At 43.0% G+C, this 22,150-nt stretch overlaps 1 protein-coding gene across 4 annotated transcripts; it reads right to left on the reverse strand.

Moving 5' to 3' along the window:
- Positions 1–13,915: 13,915 nt before the first annotated feature.
- LOC147419015 (transcription factor TGA2.2-like) lies at positions 13,916–18,657 on the reverse strand. Of its 4 annotated transcripts, none has more exons than XM_086506230.1 (12): positions 18,074–18,657; positions 17,663–17,950; positions 16,994–17,088; positions 16,849–16,910; positions 16,556–16,666; positions 16,371–16,451; positions 15,795–15,854; positions 15,611–15,688; positions 15,412–15,466; positions 14,975–15,246; positions 14,521–14,757; positions 13,916–14,446 (listed from the first exon to the last, which is right to left on the reverse strand). In XM_086506230.1, the coding sequence occupies exons 2-12, from the start codon at positions 17,770–17,772 to the stop codon at positions 14,300–14,302; spliced, it is 1,308 nt and encodes a 435-aa protein (XP_086362356.1). In that variant the 5' UTR covers positions 17,773–17,950; positions 18,074–18,657; the 3' UTR covers positions 13,916–14,299. The 4 variants fall into 4 exon arrangements, with proteins under 4 accessions (XP_086362356.1, XP_086362354.1, XP_086362355.1 ...); XM_086506228.1 differs by having other exon boundaries at positions 16,556–16,741; positions 18,074–18,653; XM_086506229.1 differs by having other exon boundaries at positions 16,556–16,741; positions 16,994–17,085; positions 18,074–18,650.
- Positions 18,658–22,150: the final 3,493 nt, after the last annotated feature.

Here is a 22,150-nt window from a genome sequence, read left to right on the forward strand (position 1 = left end):
AAGGTAGACTCAGCCACGATGAGGGAGATCACTAAAAGAGGCATGAAATAGGAAAATTTACCACAAAGAAAGTAGCTGATAGGGCATGTGTACCATGGATGGTAGAAGAATTAATGCATTTTCAGTTGATCATAACTCGGCCATAATCCTCACAATGTGAAGTGTGTATGTTTGGTTTAGGGTCTAGGAAATAAACCTAGTTGAATCTAGCATGTGCTTAGTCTTGCCAAAGAAAACATTTTTCTTGGCCATATATTTTAAGGAAAAACAAGGCAGACAAGCAGAGATTGTGTCAAAATCTAGGGTATTCACCAAAAATACCCATTTTTAGACCTTGAAAATCAAGGTCCAATGCTTATATTCACCTTTAAAGGAAAGTTGCTAGACTCATGGTAGTCATCCACATGTCCATATAACCATCAGCTCCATCATGCATGGTATTTACTAAATACTACGACATCTCCACTAAGGTTGCCAAGTGCTCAGTAGTGGGTGTATAACTAGGTTCCAGTATATGCTCCATCATGCATGGTATTTACTAAATATGAAGACATCTCTGCTAACGTTGCCAAAAGCTCAATAGTGGGTGTATAACTAGGTTCTAATATATGCTCTCTCAAACCCACACCAAGCATGCGTGCGCACACACACACACACACGAGCATACATTAATACAAAGTTCGCATGCCGAGTTTTTGTCATAGCTCTAGTCAGACTTCATCACAATGCAGCCTAGCAATAAAAGAAGCATAAAACAGGAAAATTTGGCACAAAAATGAGGTAGTTGATAGAGCATGTGCACCACAGAAGATAAAGAGTTAACACCATATTATCTAGCAACTCGATTGGAAACTTTGATATGTGAAGCCTACATACCTGCTATACAAGCAATAAATATACCTAGCTGAATCCAGGACATGCCTATATTCACCTTCAAAGGGAAGTCAGGAAAGGGAACTGCAAGTTATCTAGACTGATGATGGTCATCCACATGCTATATCAACCATAAGCTCCATCATGCATTGTATTCAATAAACACTACAACATCGCCATTTTTCCAATAGTGTGTGTAAACTAGGTTCCAACATATGCTTTCACACAACCACACCAAATGCATGCATGCATGCACGCACACACACACACACACACAAGCATACATAAATACAAAGGTTCGCATATTGAGTTTTTGTGATAGCTCTAGAGATGCAAGGAAAACTTAGCCACAATGAAGCCTACCACTAAAAAGGAAAACGTAGTACAATGAGGTGCTATGCCCACCACAAAAAAGGAGAAGTGATGAGAAACATAAATAGAACAGTATGCACAAAAAAGGAGAAGTGAGAGGCAAACATAAACAAAAAAAATAAGCACCCAAATAGGAAAATGGGAGAAAGAGATGTAGCTTTACATGCTTCTCATAGCCCTCGTCAATTCGCTTTTGGATGCGGGCAAGGCGCTCGACTGTGGAATAGTAGGCTTTCATGTGCTCCTCCACAATCTTGTTAACGAATTCAGTTGGGGGCATTTTTCTAAACTCGGCATTGAACTTATCCCATTTCTCCTCCGCTTGCAAGCGATAAATCTTCTCAACCTTCTTCACATTCAATGACCATTTTCTTTCTTTGTTCGCAAAACGTGCCTCCGTGCTCTTTTGCCATTGATGCTTGTCATTGTGTGTTTCGGGTGCTTTGCCTCTTGAACCCATTGGCGCATTCAAAGCACGGATGCTTCTCATAATGGAATTTGCACATCCAAGCCATGCTCTCTTTGAGGTGCCTCTCTATCCACCCACAAACAAGCTCAAAATGGAATTGATTTGGACACTCCTTACTAGCTCTGCATTGTTGTGCAAGCCTTTCATCCGGCAAAAAAGCCTCCACATATGGCAACGGTAGTATATTTGCATGGCTTGCCTGAAAGGTTTCCCATTTCCTCCTTCATTCACAAGAGAATCGTCTTTTTGTGCATTTTGATTGTTGGCCCCTACACCACGAGTTACATCGAGATTCTTGTCTTCCTCTTCAGCAGAAGAGTTGCTAATAGGTTTCCAAGAGTCCATCTCCTCCCCATCATCCATCAAGCCCTCCTTGAAAATGCCATCTAGCTTTTTGCAAGGCCGGACATTGGTTGTAGACTCAAACAACTTTTTGTCACACGACCGCGGACTGCTTTGCATGGCCGATGGAGAGGGCATGTCATGAGGATGTAACCTTGGGCTGCTTCAAGTTGCTTGTGGAGACATCGGGGATTGTTTGCCCCCCTTCATTTCCCCACCAGGCCTACGTGGGGCCATTGCAATCCTCTGCAACATCAAGAAGGCCTTGAGTAATGTGTTGTTTGCAAAAATTCAGGCGCATACCCTTCCCCCCCTTGCCCACCACCCTGTTGTTGATGCAGATCCTCTCCTTGCTCCTCCTCAGCTCACGCACCTCTAAGATAGGTCAAAGGTTGTTTGTCATATGTGTTGTTTGCAGAACGAGGCCCACTTTTTTGAGGCCTGCAAGCTTGACCACCTTCCACCTAGCTCCCTTACCCTGCGCAGGAGGCGTGCAACACTGCAAACAGCAATCGAGGGCCTCCCCCACCCGCAGCCACTCTTGCCCTCATGTACTTGCAACCCCCCTCCTCCTTCAAGCCCCCCCCCCGTCCTATGCATGCAACCCACTCCCCACAATCCTCGTGCAACATACAACTTTGCCAACATGAATATCCTCGCCCCTCTACGTAAGCCTTTTCTTGCCACTGTAGCCCAACTCCCCCTCCTGACCACTCCATGTAGGTCCAACGTCCATGTTTACCTTTTTTGCTTGGGTGGACGACCCAAATCGCAGTGTAATCCGTGCCCGACCGACCTCACCTTTAAGTGCCACGGGGTCCCAAAGCATGGGATCAATGGCTCTTGTGCAAAATCAAAGGCGCGCGCAAATCTCGACCGTCGACGGGTAAAAACTAAACTCGAGATCCTGAGTTTAGTTTTTATGGTGGGGTCCACAAAAACTAAACTCGGGATCCCGAGATTTTGAGTTTACCTTCAAATAGATGTGAAATCACATCTATTTCAACGAGACGCACGCGGGCATGTTGGTCAAGGCGTGTGCCCCCCAAGTTGATGACGAGGGTTCAAAACTTGGCTGGGAAAGCGAGGCGTGTCGAGATTAGGTTGACCTCCCGAGAGTAATTTTTCAAAATCTAAACTCGAGATCCCGAGTTTAGATTTTAATCGATCAACGATCCAGATCGATTGCCATCCCGCCTTTCTATTGGGACCATTGATCCCATGCTTTGGGACCCCGTGGCACTTAAAGGGGAGGCCCGACTTCCTCTCCATTGATCCCACCGTCTGGGCTTCCTTTAATATACTGTGTCATATAGCGCTGAGGGTCACCACCTATAAAGATTGGGAATGATTTGGTTGTCTTACATGAGTGACGTTTCAGCATTTATTTGTTCCAAAAAACCACAAAGTCTTGGACCAACATTTGGACTACGACTAGGATTACTGCAGACACAAGTCTAACTAACACCATCATTACAAATGATTTTCAAGCATCAAACACAACTTTGATTACAAAAGAATGTTTTCGTTTTGTCTGGTTCAAATGCAAGTTTGAAGCTTAAAATGTGATTTTGATTCTCTATGTAGGAGAGTCAAAGCAAAGATGCCACTGAGAATTACTTAGCCTTGTGACACTAATTGACACCTCCCTAGGGAGGTGGGATCAATGGCCCACATTAGGCGTTTTGAGGCAAGAGCAATCTAAGGCGTCCGATCACTTTTTGAACTAAGTGTGAACTAAGTGCAAACTCGGGAGGTATGTGCACCACACTAAATTTGGTGTGAACTCGATGTGAACTAAATGTGACTTTGTGTGAACTCGAGCGGGTATGTGCAACACACCAAATTTGGTGTGAACTAGGTGTGAACTTATCTGCAACGACGTGATCTATAGACTTAACACACACACACACACACCTTTTGATCCCAAGGGGGAGAGGGGCATGGGTTCAAACCCCGAATCCAGAAACATGGGAATCTTTTGATTCTCTAAACAATCCAACAGTCACAATCAATGGGCGATCGTGAGCCGATGATCCCATCTCCCAAACAAAGGTGTCAATTAGTGACATGGGCACACTAGGGCAGGCGTCCCCAACACCCTTTTAGAAGTGGTCATAATCACCAATAACCAAGTAGTGGACGGCCAAGCCTCTATGTTCTCTCACACATACTTTTGTAGACAACCACCAACTTGAAAAGTTGGGCAGGCAAGTGAGGTCAATCCTTTGACATAGCCTCACAATAATATTCCTCTTTTTGCCATGGCAAAATACACTCCCACTGTCTCAGATTGGCCTTCTCAAGGTTTAGGTCAATAGATATTAAAAATCATCATAACATGGCCTAGAGCAAGTAGTAAGGTTGGTTGCTTGAGTACTCGTCCTCCGTCACCCGGTGTCGTGCCGCTTTGTGGGCATGGGATGAAAGATGAGAATCTGTATGCATTTCGGAGTTTTGACAATCTTATGATTTATGTCAAAATCTTTATGACATCAAGTTGATTGAATTGTATGCTAACTCTGGGTTTTGGGGCTATTAAATGAGATTTGATGCGTGTAGGCCAGGATGTAGAGATGCTTTCAAAATGAGATTTTTTTAGGCCAGAAATGTAGTGCTTGCTATGCTCTCCATGCCTGTCTTTACGGCTCGTCCATCAGAGTCTGGACGAGGAAGATATGGGCATTACAAGAATTTTTGGGGACAGACTGCTATTTTTAGACCCGCCTTGAGATGTGTGCCAAGAAATTGAATAAATTTTAACAGGGTTTGGTTGCCACTACCTAAAAAGGGCTATAGCATGTGCTTTATAGGGCTCAAATCATGCATTAATTGCTCAACTTATGTATAATACAGTTCTTTGGATATCCATGGGTAGGGAAAATTAATGTGGATGCAACTAAATTTGTGCGTGGCACTGCTTATCTGAGCCAAGTTGAGTGCTTGGTGGCAATGTTTTGGTTGATATGAAAGTTAAATGTTAAGTTTAGGGATGTTTGGGTTGATATGTATGCAATATGTGATGCTTTTACGAAAGCACATGGAGTCCTTAAAGGGCTTCCCATCCAGAATGACATCACTTGGAATGCATTAATTGAGGATATGACCAACATAGTTGTGGTAGGGAAGCTTTATATTGTTTTAACTCGATCCAAAGGAAAGGACTTTCTTTAAATGCTTTCGTCTATGGTTGCACCTTGAATACTAGTAGTTTTATGCAAGATATTGGCATGGTTGAGAGAATTCGCAATAAGATTATTGGTCAAGGATGGTCGCAGGTATGCCGTGCTTGGAAGAGCTAATGGTGAAGCACGTTGTGCCTAGCAGTGTTTTAGTCGAAATGTATGCCTAATGTGGTGCTCTCATGAAATCACAAAAAGTTATTGGTGGGTTTCCCATCCAGAATGTTATCAATTGGACTTCATTGATGTCCAGCATGGCTGGGGTAGGCAGTGGCTGTTGGCGAAACATGTTGTGCTTTGCAATACTTTGCTTGATATGTAAGCCAAAGGGGGAAAGGGTAGCTGCCCAAGATCAAAAGGCCACCCATAAGGGGTTTTGCTTTACTTGGTGAGCCAAAGGTCGTTTGTTGGATCTTTGAGCCCACAAGTGGCCACTTGGCATGATCGAAACTGTTGCCCACAAGTGTAATCGCATGGCTAGGAGCCTCGCAAGAAAGCGCTGCTTTTTATTATTATTACTTGTGCGTGCGTTGTTTTGATTCTTTCTGAAGTCACGATTCAGGACTAACGATGAGGCAGATGAGGCAGTTGCCTGCTTGTTTCCTCCTTCTGCAGGCGATGCTCTCAGCCCCATCAGCTCTCTATCAAAAGAAATATGTCGCTCTCTATGTGTTATACCTCGTTGCACGCTTTCCTCCCGGGGTGATAATTGGGGCGTGTGATCGTGGTCATAGTGGAAATCCCAAACAACGTAAGGGTTGGGCTATCTACACGACTAGGCAAAGAGGGAGGGTTCTCTGCTAATGACGATGGATATGGGCCCACACGACTAGGCAGAGAGGAAGGGTCCTCTGCATATGACGATGGATATGGGTCCTATGTTGCAGCACTGCCCATGTCGACCAGCTCCTCCATAGACAACCTTTAAGCTCACTGCAGCCAAATTAAAAAGCACGCATGACTCTACATGACATCTCTCTCCCAGTATGTCCTCTGTTGCTTCAAGGCTAGCCACAATCACATGGAGACCTTGCTCACTGTTAGCAGGCGGGATGAACTCATTGATCACTTTTGTACCCTACACCACATCCACGGCCCTGCCTATCTCCATGGTACTGCTCACCTTCTTTGTAAAAGAGCAGCACAGAGAAACGGGGGAGCCAATGAGTAGCAGCAAAAATAAGACGGCACTGGCATTTTATTGGTATGCAAGTGCCGCTCTCGGCCAAAAACACTACTGCTACTCTCTTTCTTCTACAGATGCCGCACTCACCCCAAAAACACTATGTGCTTCTCTCTTTACTTGGTAAGCCCACCTCCGACATTGAAGCTGCCAGTAGCATATCTCTACCCGCCTGGCTACCGCGAAGGCATTGAAGCTGCCAACAGCATCTTCATCTCCGTCGACCAAGTAGGCTTTGGCGGAGACCTAAGTCTCGCAACCGTTGTCAACCGTTGTCTATCCATTTCTGGAGACATGCATACCAATATGTCAGCACCTATTAGCCTCCAGCAGTAGTCCACTGCTGACCATTCAACATCTGGGTGGGATAGCAGAAATTTTAAAGACAATATGGCCAATATTGCGGCCTATAAAGAGATTCTCTTTCTAAACCGTGTGCAGGTGGCAGCCAATGTGGCCTCAATTAAGATTAGCAACAACAGTATACTGCAACATTGCTCTTTAGCAAATGCATACGAAGCAGAGAATGCAGGTGGTGTGGATTTGAACGCATAGCAGTTACTGCTTCGGAGCTCCCTTCTTGCCAATAACCACGATTCGGTGGTGGATACTATGAGAAAAGGTCCAGTACGCAGCAACTATCGGATCAAGTTCAGATGGTTGCAAATGCAGACATCAATTTGGTATCGATACATAATGCAGGTTAGTCAGCAAGGAGGCAAGAAGACATAATTGCTGACCGAAGCAGCTTACAACTCTGAGAGAGAGAGAGAGAGAGAGAGAGAGAGAGAGAGAAGGTAATATTGATCATAGGACATAGAGAATAAAGTTACATTTGCATGTTTTGTGTATGGCAAGGAGGACATATATTCACAACTGCACGTTCCAACTGCACAAGCGCGACTCCAGCTCGACAACATTGCAAGGTCTGTTATCTGCATCCAATTTTCCATGCACATGCGTTTGCTTGGCGCAACACATAAACGCTACGGGACAGGGCACGGCTGCCATTTCTTATAATTTTTTGGAGAGACCACAGTGCCAGCTCTCCACCATACTTTTGTATGGCACCTCTGTATGACGTACACAATATACTGTGCACTTTCACTGTGACATTTCATTGCAAGACGATACATTTAACTATTCACATTGCTTTTTTGTAGCTTAACTCACATATCGACCTATAGATTGGACAATCAAAAAGCAACAGTACAACATTGCAGGTCAGTAAAGCACCTCATTTACTGTTGCAATTCATTCATGCTTTTTTTACTTGATTGTTTTAGAATTTACTTCCTTTGCTTTGGTTTATTTGGATCTCGTTTTCAGAACTAGACACTCAATGTCGATGAACATCTGCACGTGAGTTACACACAAACGTAACTTTTTGCATACAGTTGCTTGCCAAATGTATGTGATGTATTACATTAGTGAATACACAAGTAGTGAATGCATGTGGTGTATCACAGTAGTGAATTCACCTTGTGCATCTTTACTTTAGCTCTAAATAATTTATAACATACTAGGTGTCTAAATAATTGATGCCATACTATATATCTCTTCGTTTCTTCCATATTTGGTGTCAGTATGAAGTTCTCAAGACCTAGAAGATTACAGACCAAGCGTCAATAAGCTAAAGAGCAAACTACAACCAATTTAAAACTAGCTTACTGTCCATATGCTAGGTCATGGTTTGAAATCACTGCATTGTATAAAGATTGGAGCATGCAATGTGACATCTTCGCTCACAATCTAGAAATATGTCTCTGTTGTGCAACGGCATACCTCACATATATAGCGATAAACGAGGTCGATAAATAAATGAAATAGACACTTCTGTTGCCCTCAATTCTGTATTATTGTTGGGCGCTTTGTCATCGGAGCGGCAATAACAAGGCTTAGCAGCATTGTATCTACAATCCATTACCAATTCAAGATACCAACCATGAATCAACAGTATCCTTACGTTGAATAAATTGTACAATCAAAGTGACATTACAAAAGTTGAAAGGAAGGCAAATCTGGGTAACATAAATGTCCTTGAGTAGTGGCTCCTAGACCATAAGTTCCACGAGTTGGATTCGATCGCAATTGGTGTGCGCCGCATGATCACTAAAAACATCGACTTGACAACCGGTGCGGCAAACGGTGCAACATGCATTGTGGATGCCATAACACAGAACACAGAAGGTGAAGTTACTTGTATCAATATCCTCATTCATTGTACTGGGAATAACTACAAAAGAAGAAAGGCAAAACACAAACAACTACAAAAGAAGAAAAGAAAAACGCACTCAACGTCCACCTTCAAAAATGCAAGCCAACGTTCTGTGTTACCAACCATTCGATGAAAATTTTAAAATACTTTTTGTTTGCAAGAATTTACATGTAGCACGTATACTAGAAAAAGCCTTCATCAATAGACATAGCTGTACAATCTCTAATAATTCATGCACTTAACTTTGTCATTATAGCATTTTTTAAATGTATATCCCTTTCATGCGGTGCCATCCTTGCCAAATTATTCATGCTCGTGTTCTTTTCATTTCAGTGCTAGATGCTAAATGTCAATTTGTATATGCCGTGCTATATTCTATAGATGTTGTATAGCAAGGCCCACCAAGCAAGACCAGTTTGTGAATGAAAGGGGGGGGGGGGGGAAGGATGTCGAGTAGGGCAGCAGCAAATTCTAGCGGCAAATTCTGTGCAAGTCGAGAAAGCCCGCCTGCCAAGTCACCACCCCCGTTCCCACATAACGACTATGTCATCATTGCAAAATAGTAAAAGGGAGATGCTATTTTTAGGGTTTTTAGCATGCAAAAGAAGGGACAAGGGAGAGTAGAGAGGAAGAAGGAACGAGGGGAGAGAGCTCTCTTGAGGGGAGGGCAAAATTAGGGGATTAGGGAGAGAGGTTGTTGACAAGAGAAGAGAAGGGAACTGAGGAAGATAAGGGTTTTTCTTTTGGGGAAGGAAGGGCGGTTCTTGATCTTTTGCCTCGAAGTTGCAGGGAATTTTGGGAGTGAACAAGAGAAACTCGCTCTCTCTCTCTCTCTCTCTCTCTCTCTCTCTCTCTGTGGAAAATGGTATAACCTTTCTATCACCCAAGTGTGGTAGATTGGTTATGCCATTTCCCTCTTGAATAACAGGTCTTGAGTTCAACTCCTCGTCGGCTAAATCTTTAAGGTCTCTTGGGATAGTTTCCTACGACGTTAAAACTCTCTTCTCTTCTTCTTCTTTTTTGTTTTCTCTCTCTCTCATCTCAAAAAGAGGAAGTAGGAAGAGGAAGAAAGGAGATTTTGAAAGATTGGAAGAAAGACAAAGGGGAGGAAAATTTTATTTCAAGCTCTCTCTCTCTCTCTCTCTCTCTCTCTCTACGGTATATAATACCAAGAAGAGGGAAGCGATCTTAACCACAAAGAAGCACAATAAAAGGAGGGAATGATGCAGACGATGAAGGGGGCGTTAGCGAGCAAGGCCATAAGAAGCGGGAGAGGATTGCAGATGAGAGCTTTCTCTTGATCTTTGTCTCTCTCCAGAATTGAGCACAAGCGGAGCACTCATTGAAGAAGAAAATAGCACGAGAAGGTTACGAGGAAGGGAAAAAGGGCGAACCGTACAGGGAGGGGATTGTGCGTACAATTGCAGATTGCTTCCAACGATTGGGGATTTTTTTACTAGGAGTTTCAGATCAAGGTGCATACCAACGATGGTGTATGCGGTCGAGTTGTAAGAGAGTATAGATGTTGTTTGCAAGCATTTAAATCTGTGTTGTTTTCTACTGCTAATAGCCGTAAATTCTATTCTAATCCTCAATTATCTCTGGCAATTAATCCCTATTCTTCAATATACGTTCTTCAATTATCCCTTTAATTGAACTTAAAAAGAACGTTTTGGGGGCCTAGTAACACTAAAATCATCCCCAATTGCACCATTTCTCGTGGTTTGCGCCTCCACTATTTATTCGTTTACAACCAAAAGCCCAACGCTTTCTCGGTCGGCCCTGGAGAACCACGCACTCCGCCATCGGGTGATGGGTTCCAATGCGGCTAGGCAACTCTGTGAAATGCACGTCTGTGCACTTTGTATCATCGTCCATGGGAATGTGGGTACTGCCACAAAAAAGATCAAGCTATATATATCTCCGAAACAACAGATTGACCAAGGGCCAAGGGACTCAATGGATCGAAGCAAGATTAGCCCTAATAGCAGTTCTCCTCTCTCAAGAGGGATGCTTCATGAGCCTCTCCTACTCTCTCTCTCTCTCTCTCTCTCTCTCTCTCTCACACACACACACACACACACACACACACACGCACTAAAATTCTCTTCTTCTTCTTCTCTCTCTTCTCTCTCTCTCTCTCTCACACACACATACACACACACACACACACACACATGTGAAAGCTTCTAAATAACCCATGACCATGTTCATAGTCAATCTTTTGTGCATCCCCATAGACATGTTGATAATCAATTTTCTCTCTATTTAGAGCTTTTGCTGCCCTTTGGTTCATGCTCCTATTATCCTCTATGTACTAATAGTGGGAAAGAATAATCTAGAGTAAAGGAGCGTGCATATGTAGTCATTTTGGGGATTTGTAAATTGCATCAAATTCCTCATGAAAAGGGTGCATTAAATGATATCAAAATTGTTATTTTTAGATTGTGACTTTATCCTTTAGTTTAGAGATTTTTTCTCTTTGGCATGAGCTTGATTGTGTCCACACCCAGCAATGGTACACTTCCTATATAAGCAAGATTCCAAGCATATTCCAAATTTTGCCTCTAAATCACGGTATACCCGTTTCCCAACTTGGGTTTGTCTCACAATTGGCTGCATAGATTTCTCCTAAGCTCAAAAAAAGAAAAAGTCTCCACCATATCAATCAAAGCAAAATATTACATGCTAGCTCTTTCCACTTCCCCCCCCCCCCCCCCCCCGCCCAAGCTATGATACCACATTTGACAACATACGAGAGCGGCACAGACTCTTGTAGCCTCATGGTGTGCGAAGTGAAGACTAGCATGTCTAGGTGCAGACTCCCCCATCTCATTGGCCCTTCAAGAGGATCACTACACTTATATGGAGCCCTATCTCAAGCAATGACATTTGAGCAAAATCAACCTCTTGCCTTACATTTTCTAAGGTGTTTTCAACCCAATGTGCATTACAGAAGTGCTCAAAAATGGTCCATGTTTACTGAACTAATGGAAGACCCCTGCAAGGCCAAGCTAGCATCATGAATTTTAGACCTCAAAGCAGTGTCAATCTCGTAGTTTCGGTTTCTGAGTTATCAATATTGGCTGAACTGTTTGTATTCACAAGCACTAATGGTTCTCATATTGTTAAGAGTATATTACCCTAAAAATTAAGTTGTGTTTTACCAAGTATTTAGCATCGATGAGGTATTGAACATGACAAGTTAAGACCTATGCAACAAAAGATCCTTCGGATATGGCCTCATAATTCATGAAAATTATTAGTCATGATTAATGGATATATTGCTCTTATAATCTTAGTTTTGCTTTGTCTCAATTCAAGTTCAAGTGTACTTGAAAGAGTCTCTGTGCTGAAACTATGACATTTCTATGTAATATGCATATTAAATTTTGTTTAATCTTTATAAATGCAATAAACTTGTTTCAAGTTGTTTCTTAAGATATTATTAACACTCATGCCTTTGCCATCAACAGTCTTAACACAAAAAGGTTGCATATCAATTGCAAGGAAGCTTAAAAGATATCAACGGGTCTACTCTTTGCCTCACAAGGCTAGATTAGCTCACCCTTGAAATCAACCGCAAATTGCGGCGAGTTCGTACGAGCTGCTGCTAGAAGAGGAACATTTGATGGAAAATGGGTGTCACAATCTCACGAGGGGTAGGTAAGGGAGAACAGAGGATATCTTTACCCATGTGCACAAGTTGTGATGCCTAGCTTGTAAAGGATAGTTCCATGGAGTGAACCCAATCAAGAGGCCCAATCCACTATTCCTTCAATTAACCAGTGTCCATGCCTTCGGATTCACACAACTAGGCCACATAACTCCTTTTGGAGATGTATGTTAACAATTGGTCATGGTTTCTACACTAGACCCATTGCACAATTGAATGATAGTGTCATGCAGTGATCACACCAACCTGTGGATAAGATACTTGATAATTAGTGTTGGGAGGTGCGGTAAGATAGCAATGGAAAGAACCCAGGCTGGAAGCTAAAAGTCCCATCTCGATTCATTGGTTTGTCCTCCACATCCAGAGGACTGCAGGCAATCTACAAGAAAAGTGCATCCCAGATTACCGTCTGTGCCACTTTCAAATACAATGTGTGCCAAATGTGAGGGATAAAACCTGTCTAGATTATGAAAAAGGTTGTGCTAAACTAGTCAAAACTAGCTACACAAAGGATAAAACCCACCTAGATTTTGTGGATAAACTAGTAAAAAATAGCTCAAAATATCAAAATTTCCTCTTGGAAAAATCATAAACGGGCCATGTTCGATTGATAAAGTGATTTTTTCAAAACATCGACTGCAAAGGTCATTTAAGTGGCCTTCCAATAACATTGGAGCAGCGTGTTTCTGACACCGGAAGTCATAAGGTCATTAAAAACTCATGACCACACAACCAAACTTGCAAGACTCTGAAAGTTCTCAACACTCAAAACCAGCATCCCCCCCACAGTGCCTAGGCAATATGCAGTACCAACTCAGACAAAGATATCACCTTTTAACTTCCGGCTCCAAAGAACCATCAGGTGCAAAATCAACCACGAACTGCTCAAAAAAAATCAGAATTACCACAGCTTGCCACTTCATTGAGGCTTGCTGACGCATATCAGCTGAATAATGACCTAACTGAAGGAATGCTCTGAGTACAAACGCCACGCTGCAAATCCTTACAACCAGAAATCATCATATGAGAAAACCTTCATAACCTTGTTTTAAACAAATAAAAAGGCGTCAGATTTCAATGGACTTACAATGAGAAGAGGATATCCTACTCTCAGTAAACAGGCTTGAAAAAAGGTCTTCAAATCGCAATGAAGGAGAGTACATGGACTCCAATCAATTCAGATTCATTAGACACTACCCAACCTCCTGGGTTCGCTGTGGTGGGAGAAGAAGTGGAAGGCCGACTCATGGTAGTGATCGACGTGACAATATAGCCATCAGCTCCATCATGCACAATATTGACCAAGTACTATGGCATCCCCACTAATGTCGCCAGAAGGCCGGATAGTGTATCTCACTGTGAGGACAACCCAATTGTGCATCTCTCACACTGATCCTCCAAGGTTAGATTTTTAAAGAAAGAAGCTAGTAGATACACTACCTACAATGTGGACTTCCACAAAGGTAACCAAGAGACCCAAGAGAAAAGGACCACTCTACAGCTTTAAAAGTTGACAGCAAACAGGATGCACTTCAAGAATGTCAGATAGATCAAAAATGCTCCAAGATGTTCAAACTCTTCTACTCTCCAAAACAACAAAAACGCAGAAAAAGCCACATCAATTCATAAAAGTGCACAAGATAAAACTTTCCTATCCAAATAATCCGGTTGCCCGTATATTACAGATGCTACCTACATATGTGTAACAGACAGCAAAGGTAGTAATCTATGGGAACACTAGCAGTGAGTGCGCAGATTGTGATCAACCCCATAGAAACCGATCCCAGTAAGCATAGGGACAGAGAGCAAATCTAGTACATTGGCACACTGGATAATGCCCCAAAGAAATGAACCTAGTTAGCACTTCACATTTGCATCCCTCCTTATGAAGTCCTGGGCTTTTGACTCTGCTTACGCTTGCAAGACCTCAGACTTGCACAAGAGGAAGCTAGAGAACATCCAGCTCTCATAGAACACTGAAACCCTAATCACGAGGACGTGCAATCCATAGTGAGCTAAGAGCACGCAACCGTGAAAAGTAGTCCCCCATTGCCAGAAGACCCCTTGCAGCTTGCCGAGTCGTGAGAATTCGATGCATTTGCTGTAAAGTCTGCTGTCGCAAGTTGTCCGCCTATCCAACGGCAAGGAAAAAAAATCAACCCTTCTAAACTATCAGAAAATCTAGAAACAATCAGGTTCACAAACCTGTCGCACGAAGTTCTCTAAAGTGCCAAGCTTCCCCATAGCCATAGCCATCTGGCCCATGTAATTAGCCACATTGGGAGCGCCCTGTGAACCTGCTGATAGGGTATCGGCGAGGTTCTGTTGTAAGGCTTCCATGCCCTGTGACAAAGCATCCTCAGCCTGCTGCGACGATTGTTGCAGATTGCAAACAGCTAAGAGTTGTTGCTCTGTAAGAGGCTCAAGTTGAGGACTGAGAATCTGATCACAAGCACAAATTCCCATCAACAAATTACCAAAAGGATTATTTGCATGCAAGAATCCCCGCGTGCGTGTGGGGGTGGGTGGGGGGGTGGGGGGGGGGGGGGGTGTGTGTGCCCCAGACACCTCTGAAGAGAACACACCCAAACACTTGTGCATAAACATGCACAAGACACACAAGCACTGTACCACAACAGAGTAGCAAGCAAGGAGAGACCTTCAAGAGTTCAGAAGGACGAAATCCTCCCATCCACATGAAACAACGTTCTGCAGGAGTCTTCCACATGCCTGACACAATGTGAAAGACGTCGGCCTTCACAGCTACGGTTTTGAGGCGGAAAAGCTCGTCATAATGAGCCATGCCATTATCTACCAGAATCCGCAAATCATTATCACCCACATGTGTCGTTAAGGCAGACCTCAATTCTGAAATTTGCCGATTCTGTTCTTCAACCCATCTTGCATAGTCCATGTTGAATGCAGCAGCACCTAGCACAGTTTAAAAAATGTGGTTTACAAACCAAAGCAAATGAGCACAACCCACATCTTACAGCTTCTAATGTTGCTCTACAGGGCAGCCATACACTATCCCGGCACAACACCCATTTCTACAACAGTGTAAAGCACTTCTTGATGCCTTGGGAAGAAGCATACCAGAATTGACGGATCTCGACGCATCCCCACCAGCATGCCCAGCTACATACATTCCCTGCAGATGTACATAACTTGTAAGAACACACTACGAACAAATCAACAAGAAAAAGAGGGCAAGCAAACAACCAATATCAACACGAAAAGGACAATCCTATACATGAAATATTGCACGGTACAACATACTCGCCTTCATAGATACCTGTTGTCTAGCTCGGTCAAGCTCCTGCTCAATCTGATTTAACTTTAGACGGCTTGTCTCTAGTTGTTGAACGTAAGCCTGCAACAAACTCCACATTTCACTTGAAATTCACTTTCCCGGCCTGGTAATAGGAAAGTGTGCGATACAACTCAAAACATGAGTAAGGAAGAAATCCTAAATGCACCTTCTTCCGTAGCCGACTTTTACGTGCAGCTTCCCGATTTTGAGCTAGACGTCTCAGCACCTGAAACCGTAACCCAATCATGAGCATGCTACAAACAGAGCCTCAAATCCAGAAAAGCCCATAACCCAATACACACTGCATTACACTATCCTGAACTGTATACAAGTGGGCAAGGGCTTTGAGACCGAAACCCCCAACCTGGCAGATTAAACAGATCTACAGCAACTAGTCCATTTCCCACCTTAGTTGACAACATAAAAAGTAGGAATGTAAAAGCAAGAGAAGCAGTACATTCATGAAGCTACCAGTCCCTAAAATTACTTGCAGAAGGCAAGAGTATACACGAAAACTCAGCAGCTTGGCAAGTAATCAACACAATGAGCTCACACAAGGGCACATCACCAGTAAAATAAGCATCAGTAGGACAACCTACCACTCTACAAACAACTCAGCAGCTTGGCAAGTAATCAACACAATGAGCTCACACGAGGGCACATCACCAATAAAACAAGCGTCGATAGGACAACCCACTCTAAAAACAACAAAAGAACTGTAACTTGTGATCAGCATATCTACCTTTGAGTCTGTGACCTTGGCTCGATCAACATCAGAAGACCTTGAAGCAACTACTATCTCTCCACGGTTTCCATTTTCAGGCTGCAAACAACATAACAAGACCACACATTCAAGCTAAAATACTTTGGATCCGCTCTCAATTTGGGATGTGTAAGCCAGTAACTTAAGATGTGTAAGCTATTTACCCTTTCATCCCTGGCTTCCCCATCCATGCTTCCAGAAGTCTCCGCTCGAGGACTGTTCTCTGCCCAAGTTTGATAGTGATTTACTGGCGGTTCAAAGCCCATTACAGGTTGCTGATTGAAAGTTTTGTTCCCAGGTGGACAGTCAGTACTAGTTCCAGAAAGAGAGCTTAGCTGAGAAGATTGTTGCTGCCAAGCAGAAACTCAAAAGCTAAATGCCCGCACCCCTTCTTCATAGACAAAAAAAACCTTAAAATCTAAACCCACTAAGCCTGAGAAGAATGACGGTAGCTTACATCACATGTACTGTCAGGAACTATGGCAACTGCACTTGAAATGTTGCGATCATCAAAGTTATCTGGACAGCATCATACACAAAATTAAAAGATATTGTTGAAACGCCAAGCCTAAAATCCAAAACCTTCTGCCTCAAAAACTCACTTTCACGAATGAGAGCATGAAGTGTGTTGAGATGGGGGTGTGCTAGGTTGTACAGCTCCGGACAATCCTTGCTGGTTTTCACACCTTGATTGCTGCTGTCATCCAGGTCAGTCACGGTAAGGCCACATTAGCAAACGTGGCACGCAACAAACATACACAGAAAAGCAAGCGTTTCTCTGCACCAAAAAGCACCCAAGAGATTTAAGCAAGGAACCCTCCACAGGAATACGAACACAAACCACAACAGAAACCTCAGTTGTATTTCAGTTAGCGCTCTGAAAAAAAAAACTCTTCACAAGGTCATTCAAAAATTGGGAAGCAGACAACGGCCACTCTATTGCTATAGCAAAAATGATCCAGAGAATCATTTCGGGGAGGACACCTTTTGGCAAAAATTCCAAAGTCATCACACAGAAACATCAAAATCAAAACGCCCATAGAATCCTCACTAATTCAGAACGGCAGCCATACAGGAGCCCATCGCAAAGAAAAGTAGCCCAATAGCCACTAGTAATGAAACAAGTAAGCAAGCTCCCGCTGCAGAGGTGAGAAAGAGGAAGGAGACACGCCAAAACAGAGCAGTGCACTGGCCTGAGAGAGTTCCATGGAACCATGCAGCGCTCAGGCAAGTACACTGTAGCTAACTAAGCAGGAAGGAAGAGAACTTACATAAAGTGGGACAGATAAGAAGGAGGGAAACTCTGCTGCATCCCTGGGCCAATCAACATGGAGGGCGTGTAAGCTGTGGGGGCTCCTGAATCGCCATAGCACGTCGCCATCTCGCACTCCTCACCATTCCTTGTAAAAAGCCTGAAGACGGGGTGAGTTTAGCATTCCTGAGAATCTATGCGTAGGCACTTCTTCTCAGGAAAAATTCTCTGCTTCTCTCTCCCTGTCTTCGTTTCACAGAAATTTTGTTCTCGTCCAAGCTTTGAGCTGCGTGCAGGACTCTCCTTGCTGCACAAAGATAAGTTTGTTTCATGTATTAGGCTCGGCTGTCCAATGCAAGACACTAAGAGCTGCTAACAAGCTTCCATGATTATCAGCTACTGCCAAGTTAGGGTTTCAAGCGAGACTCACCGCAAAAGAAAGACGAGAATTAGGGTAGCAAAGGGCTTTTCAAGCAGGCGAGGTTCATTCAAAGGTTTGAAGCCCTAGATCTGGCGAGAGAAATGCAATTGTAGAGTGCTTACTAACTGCAAGCCCAAACTTCGGCGGTGTGCAAGTAAGCTCCACGCTGTCAAGATATGGCAAGCTCTGCTTCTACTGGGGATTCCTCGAGACCTTCGCAAAAAGCGTAAAACGTGTAATTACCGGAAGTGAGGGGAGAGAAGGAGAGGTCATCTCCTAATTGAAAGAGAATTTCCGCAGGTGGGCGGTGCTGTATCGCGCTTTTTAGTCAAAAGGCCGCGTGGGCAGTGTGAGCTTGGCGTGTCTGTGTGTGTTGTCTGTGTGTGTTTGTGTGCGTGTGTGTGTGTGTGAGAGAGAGAGAGAGAGAGAGAGAGAGAGAGAGGGGGAGTTGGTGTGGAGAACACAAACAGGATGGAAGGCTGAAGCACAAAGACGCGATGCTTGAAGAGCTTCCTGGCTATGGCGAAGCTACTCTAGAAGAAACCCACAACTGGTCAAGTGGCAGTGGGCCACTGAGCGCCCACAAATGGAGCAGCTTTAAAAGAAAATCAGAGTGATTGAAGGCAAGCCCATTGAATGCAATAATTGTGCGGGGCGATCTACAAAAGAAAATACAGAGATTAAAAGCACTGAGGCCAATAATTTATACAGCCCTTAAATTGAAAAAACAGAGTGTAGTCTAATAATTGTAAAAATGCACCCATAAAGAGTCAAATAGGCCACCCATAATGTTAGTCAGTGTTTTGAAGTTACGATGGTAAGATTTCCTTCTTATCATGTTAAAGAGCTTGCAGTATTTGGCCATATGGCTTTGAAATGCAAGTTGCAACCCTAACGATGTCAAACTGACACACAAGCATCCATAGACGTTCGACCCTTCAGTGACCGCATCCGCAACAACACAAACTATGTAGCAAATTGTCTATGTATCTAAGGGACTCAGTGACCCTAGTCCAAGTTGTAATTTTTGCTTTCTAATATATTGTAATCGTGTTTATGGTTAAACCTATGCGTCGAGGATCTTTGACGATATTGCAAAGTGCACCCAAATGACCTAATACAAAAACCATTGGCATCAATTTGCTTAGCAAGTTAGTAGTTATAGTGTGTGTATCTACGTGCAAGTCTTCAACAAGAGCAATTTTTAAGTATCTCTCAGCAACGGGTTGATCATCGAGATCAGCGGATAGATCAAATCCACAAATATTATTTGGAAGTAGGTAATCAAGCTACATCAAGGTGAATTAGTAAACTTTGCATTGCAATTTGCAAGGCGTCCATTTGGCACATTTGGGGGCCAATTTTGGTAAGTTGGCCTCCGACTTAAGGGGGACAATTTTACTACGAGTTTTTGTCGTTTTGTATTTTTATGTTGCATAGGAATACAACAGACAAAGGGAGGAAAGCCTTGTGGGCCTGGGCCACACATTGTGTGTGGGTTTTTTTCTTATTTTTGGGTATAGGAAGAGAGTGAGGGAGAAGGAGGCCATTGGCCAATGCTCCCCTATTGAGAGTGTGGGTCAAACACCCACTACAAACAAGAACAAAACAGAGGTCCCCCCTTGATTGTTATCTATTGCTTTTATAGTTTGAAATCATATGCTCTTTTGGGTACATACAAAAAGCACAAAAGACTAAGCTAACAAAAGCTTACTATAGAAAATACCCCATTTGATCTCATTCAAAATAACCAAATCATAAAATCTCTATATCAATATTGCTCTACGTATTGTATAAAAAGCTTTGTGAGAATCCACAAGCAACAATCTAGGATAAGAACTCGATAAGAACATCATTGTCGTCTCTCCATGGACTATGTTGCTTAATAGTCAATGTGTGTGTGTGTGTGTGTGTGTGTGTGTGTGAGAGAGAGAGAGAGAAAGAGAGAGAGAGAGAGCTTGGAAATCAAATTTGCTTGCTTGCCCTTGAAAGCACTTACCTTTTGGCCTTTGGAGACGAGGGATTCACTGAATCCTCCAAGGTACGTCATGTCAACTCCCAACGCCTTGGTTTTATCACCGAAGTTATCCACCACACTATGGTTGCATCTCGTATCAATTGCGAACAAGGGGCTAAAAGGAATGCCAAGCCCATGGAAAACAAAGATTGAAATGATGCAAAGGGAAAGAACAATGCTCAAAGTTCTTCCCAAGGAAATTCCAACAACAACAACAACAAGACCAAGGAGAAAGGAGTTTACAAAGGTAAAAACAAACTCTCTCCTGAAGAGCTAGAGGCTTTTTGCAAAGATCACAAATGCTTTAAGTGTGGGGAGCGAGGACATGGCTATCGTTCTTGCCCCAAAAGAAATTCCCGCAATGAGACTCATAGAGCTTCCACGGTCGAAGCTCCAAAAGAGGATACTCATTGCAAAGGATCATCCCTTTCATATGCTTGGGGGAAGGTTCATCCTATTTGATCTTGGCTCTACTCACAGCTTCATATCAACGGAATTGGCCACAAAGCTAGGCGTTTAATCTTTTGAGATGGGAGATATTGTAACTGCTGATGGAGCTTTCAAGGGACAGCAAGCCTCTGTTACTCCCTTGATTGGGAATTTGAGGCTTCATGTCCAAAGCTACGTTGACAAAGACGACATTTTTATCTCTCCTCTCCAACATGAGGATGTTATCCTTGGTTCAATCGCATGGCTTCCAACATCCCTGAAAGGAAAATCTACTTCACCTACAAGGAAAAGAGCATGTATATAGATGCCAATGAGTCGGGTCATACTATACCTCTTGTAAATTCACCTGCTTTTGATAAGTCAATGAAAAGCTCGGTTTCCTCGTACATGATTTTTGTCAAAGAGTCTCTAAATAATGCTAATGTTCTAACAAAACAAAGTGGTAGGAATCAAGAAGAATCAAACTTGTCTAATTTTTTAAGTAGATTCCAAGATGTATTTATTGATGAAATCCTTATGGAGTTACCTCCAAAACAAGGGGATGATGACTATAAGATAGAGCTTCTACCTGGGAGCTCATCGCCTAAGAAACCTCCTTATAGAGTTTCTCAAGCTCAACAAGAGGAGATTATGAGGCAAGTGCATGAGCTGGTAGACAAGGGGATGGTGAGGCCTAGCTCCTCTCCCTTTTGTTCACCAGTCCTTCTAGTGCAAAAGAAAGATGGCACATACTGCATGTGTGTGGACTATCGAGCACTAAATCGTATCACTATCAAAAACAGATTTCCCGTACTATGGATAGAAGATCTGTTTGATAAGATACAAGGTTCAACCTACTTCAGTAGAATTGACATTAAAAGTGGCTATCATCAAATAAGGATAGTGGATGAAGATATCGTAAAGACCGTATCCCGTACAATGTTTGGTCTTTACAAATATCTTGTCATGTCTTTTGGTTTGACAAATGCTCCAGCCACGTTCAATCGTCTAATGGAGAGAATCTTTAAACCCTACCGCAAGTTCACTAGAGTGTTCTTCGACGACATTATCATCTTCTTCAAATCTTTGGAGGAGCATAAGCCACAAATCTAGGTAGTTTTTCAAGCTATGAGATATGTGTGCATACTATAGATGCTCTATAGCTAAATTCTCCCAAATAGCAGGACCATCACATGACTTGACAAAGAAAAATGTTAAGTACATATGGATTGCTAAGGAGAAAAATGCTTTTGACAAGCTTAAAGAAAATCTTACCTCTCAACCCGTGCTTACACTACCAGATCTCTCAAAACCTTTTGAGGTCCAATGTGATTCTTGTGGAGGTTGCCTTGGAGCAGTTTGTGCTTCAAGAAGGTATGCCATAGCATATGAGAATCGAAAACTCAATTCCGACGAGCGAGTATTGGGCATCTACGAAAAAGAGCTACTAGATGTTTTACATGCCCTAGACACATGGAAGCACTATCTATTGGGGACTCCATTCATCTTACAAATGGACCACCAAAGTCTCAAGTACTTCATGACGCAAACCAAGCTCTCCGACAAACAAATGAGGCGGGAAAATTTTCTTTCGCAATCCAATTTTCATATTGCTCACATTGCTAGCAAGCACAATTAAG

This window comes from Adiantum capillus-veneris, chromosome 29 (assembly GCF_014529385.1).
Source record: "Adiantum capillus-veneris isolate H3 chromosome 29, ASM1452938v2, whole genome shotgun sequence".
NCBI classification, from domain to species: domain Eukaryota; kingdom Viridiplantae; phylum Streptophyta; class Polypodiopsida; order Polypodiales; family Pteridaceae; genus Adiantum; species Adiantum capillus-veneris.

Bases quoted from the DNA above. Each gene is read 5' to 3' on its own strand.
- LOC147419015 (XM_086506228.1), bottom strand. From the start codon at position 17,772: ATGGCGACGTGCTATGGCGATTCAGGAGCCCCCACAGCTTACACGCCC. The intron at 16,911-16,993 runs GTGAGTTTTTGA...GATGCTGTCCAG, and splicing joins TCATGCTCTCATTCGTGAAA to ATAACTTTGATGATCGCAAC. The intron at 16,452-16,555 runs GTAAATAGCTTA...TGTTGTTTGCAG, and splicing joins GGGAAGCCAGGGATGAAAGG to CCTGAAAATGGAAACCGTGG.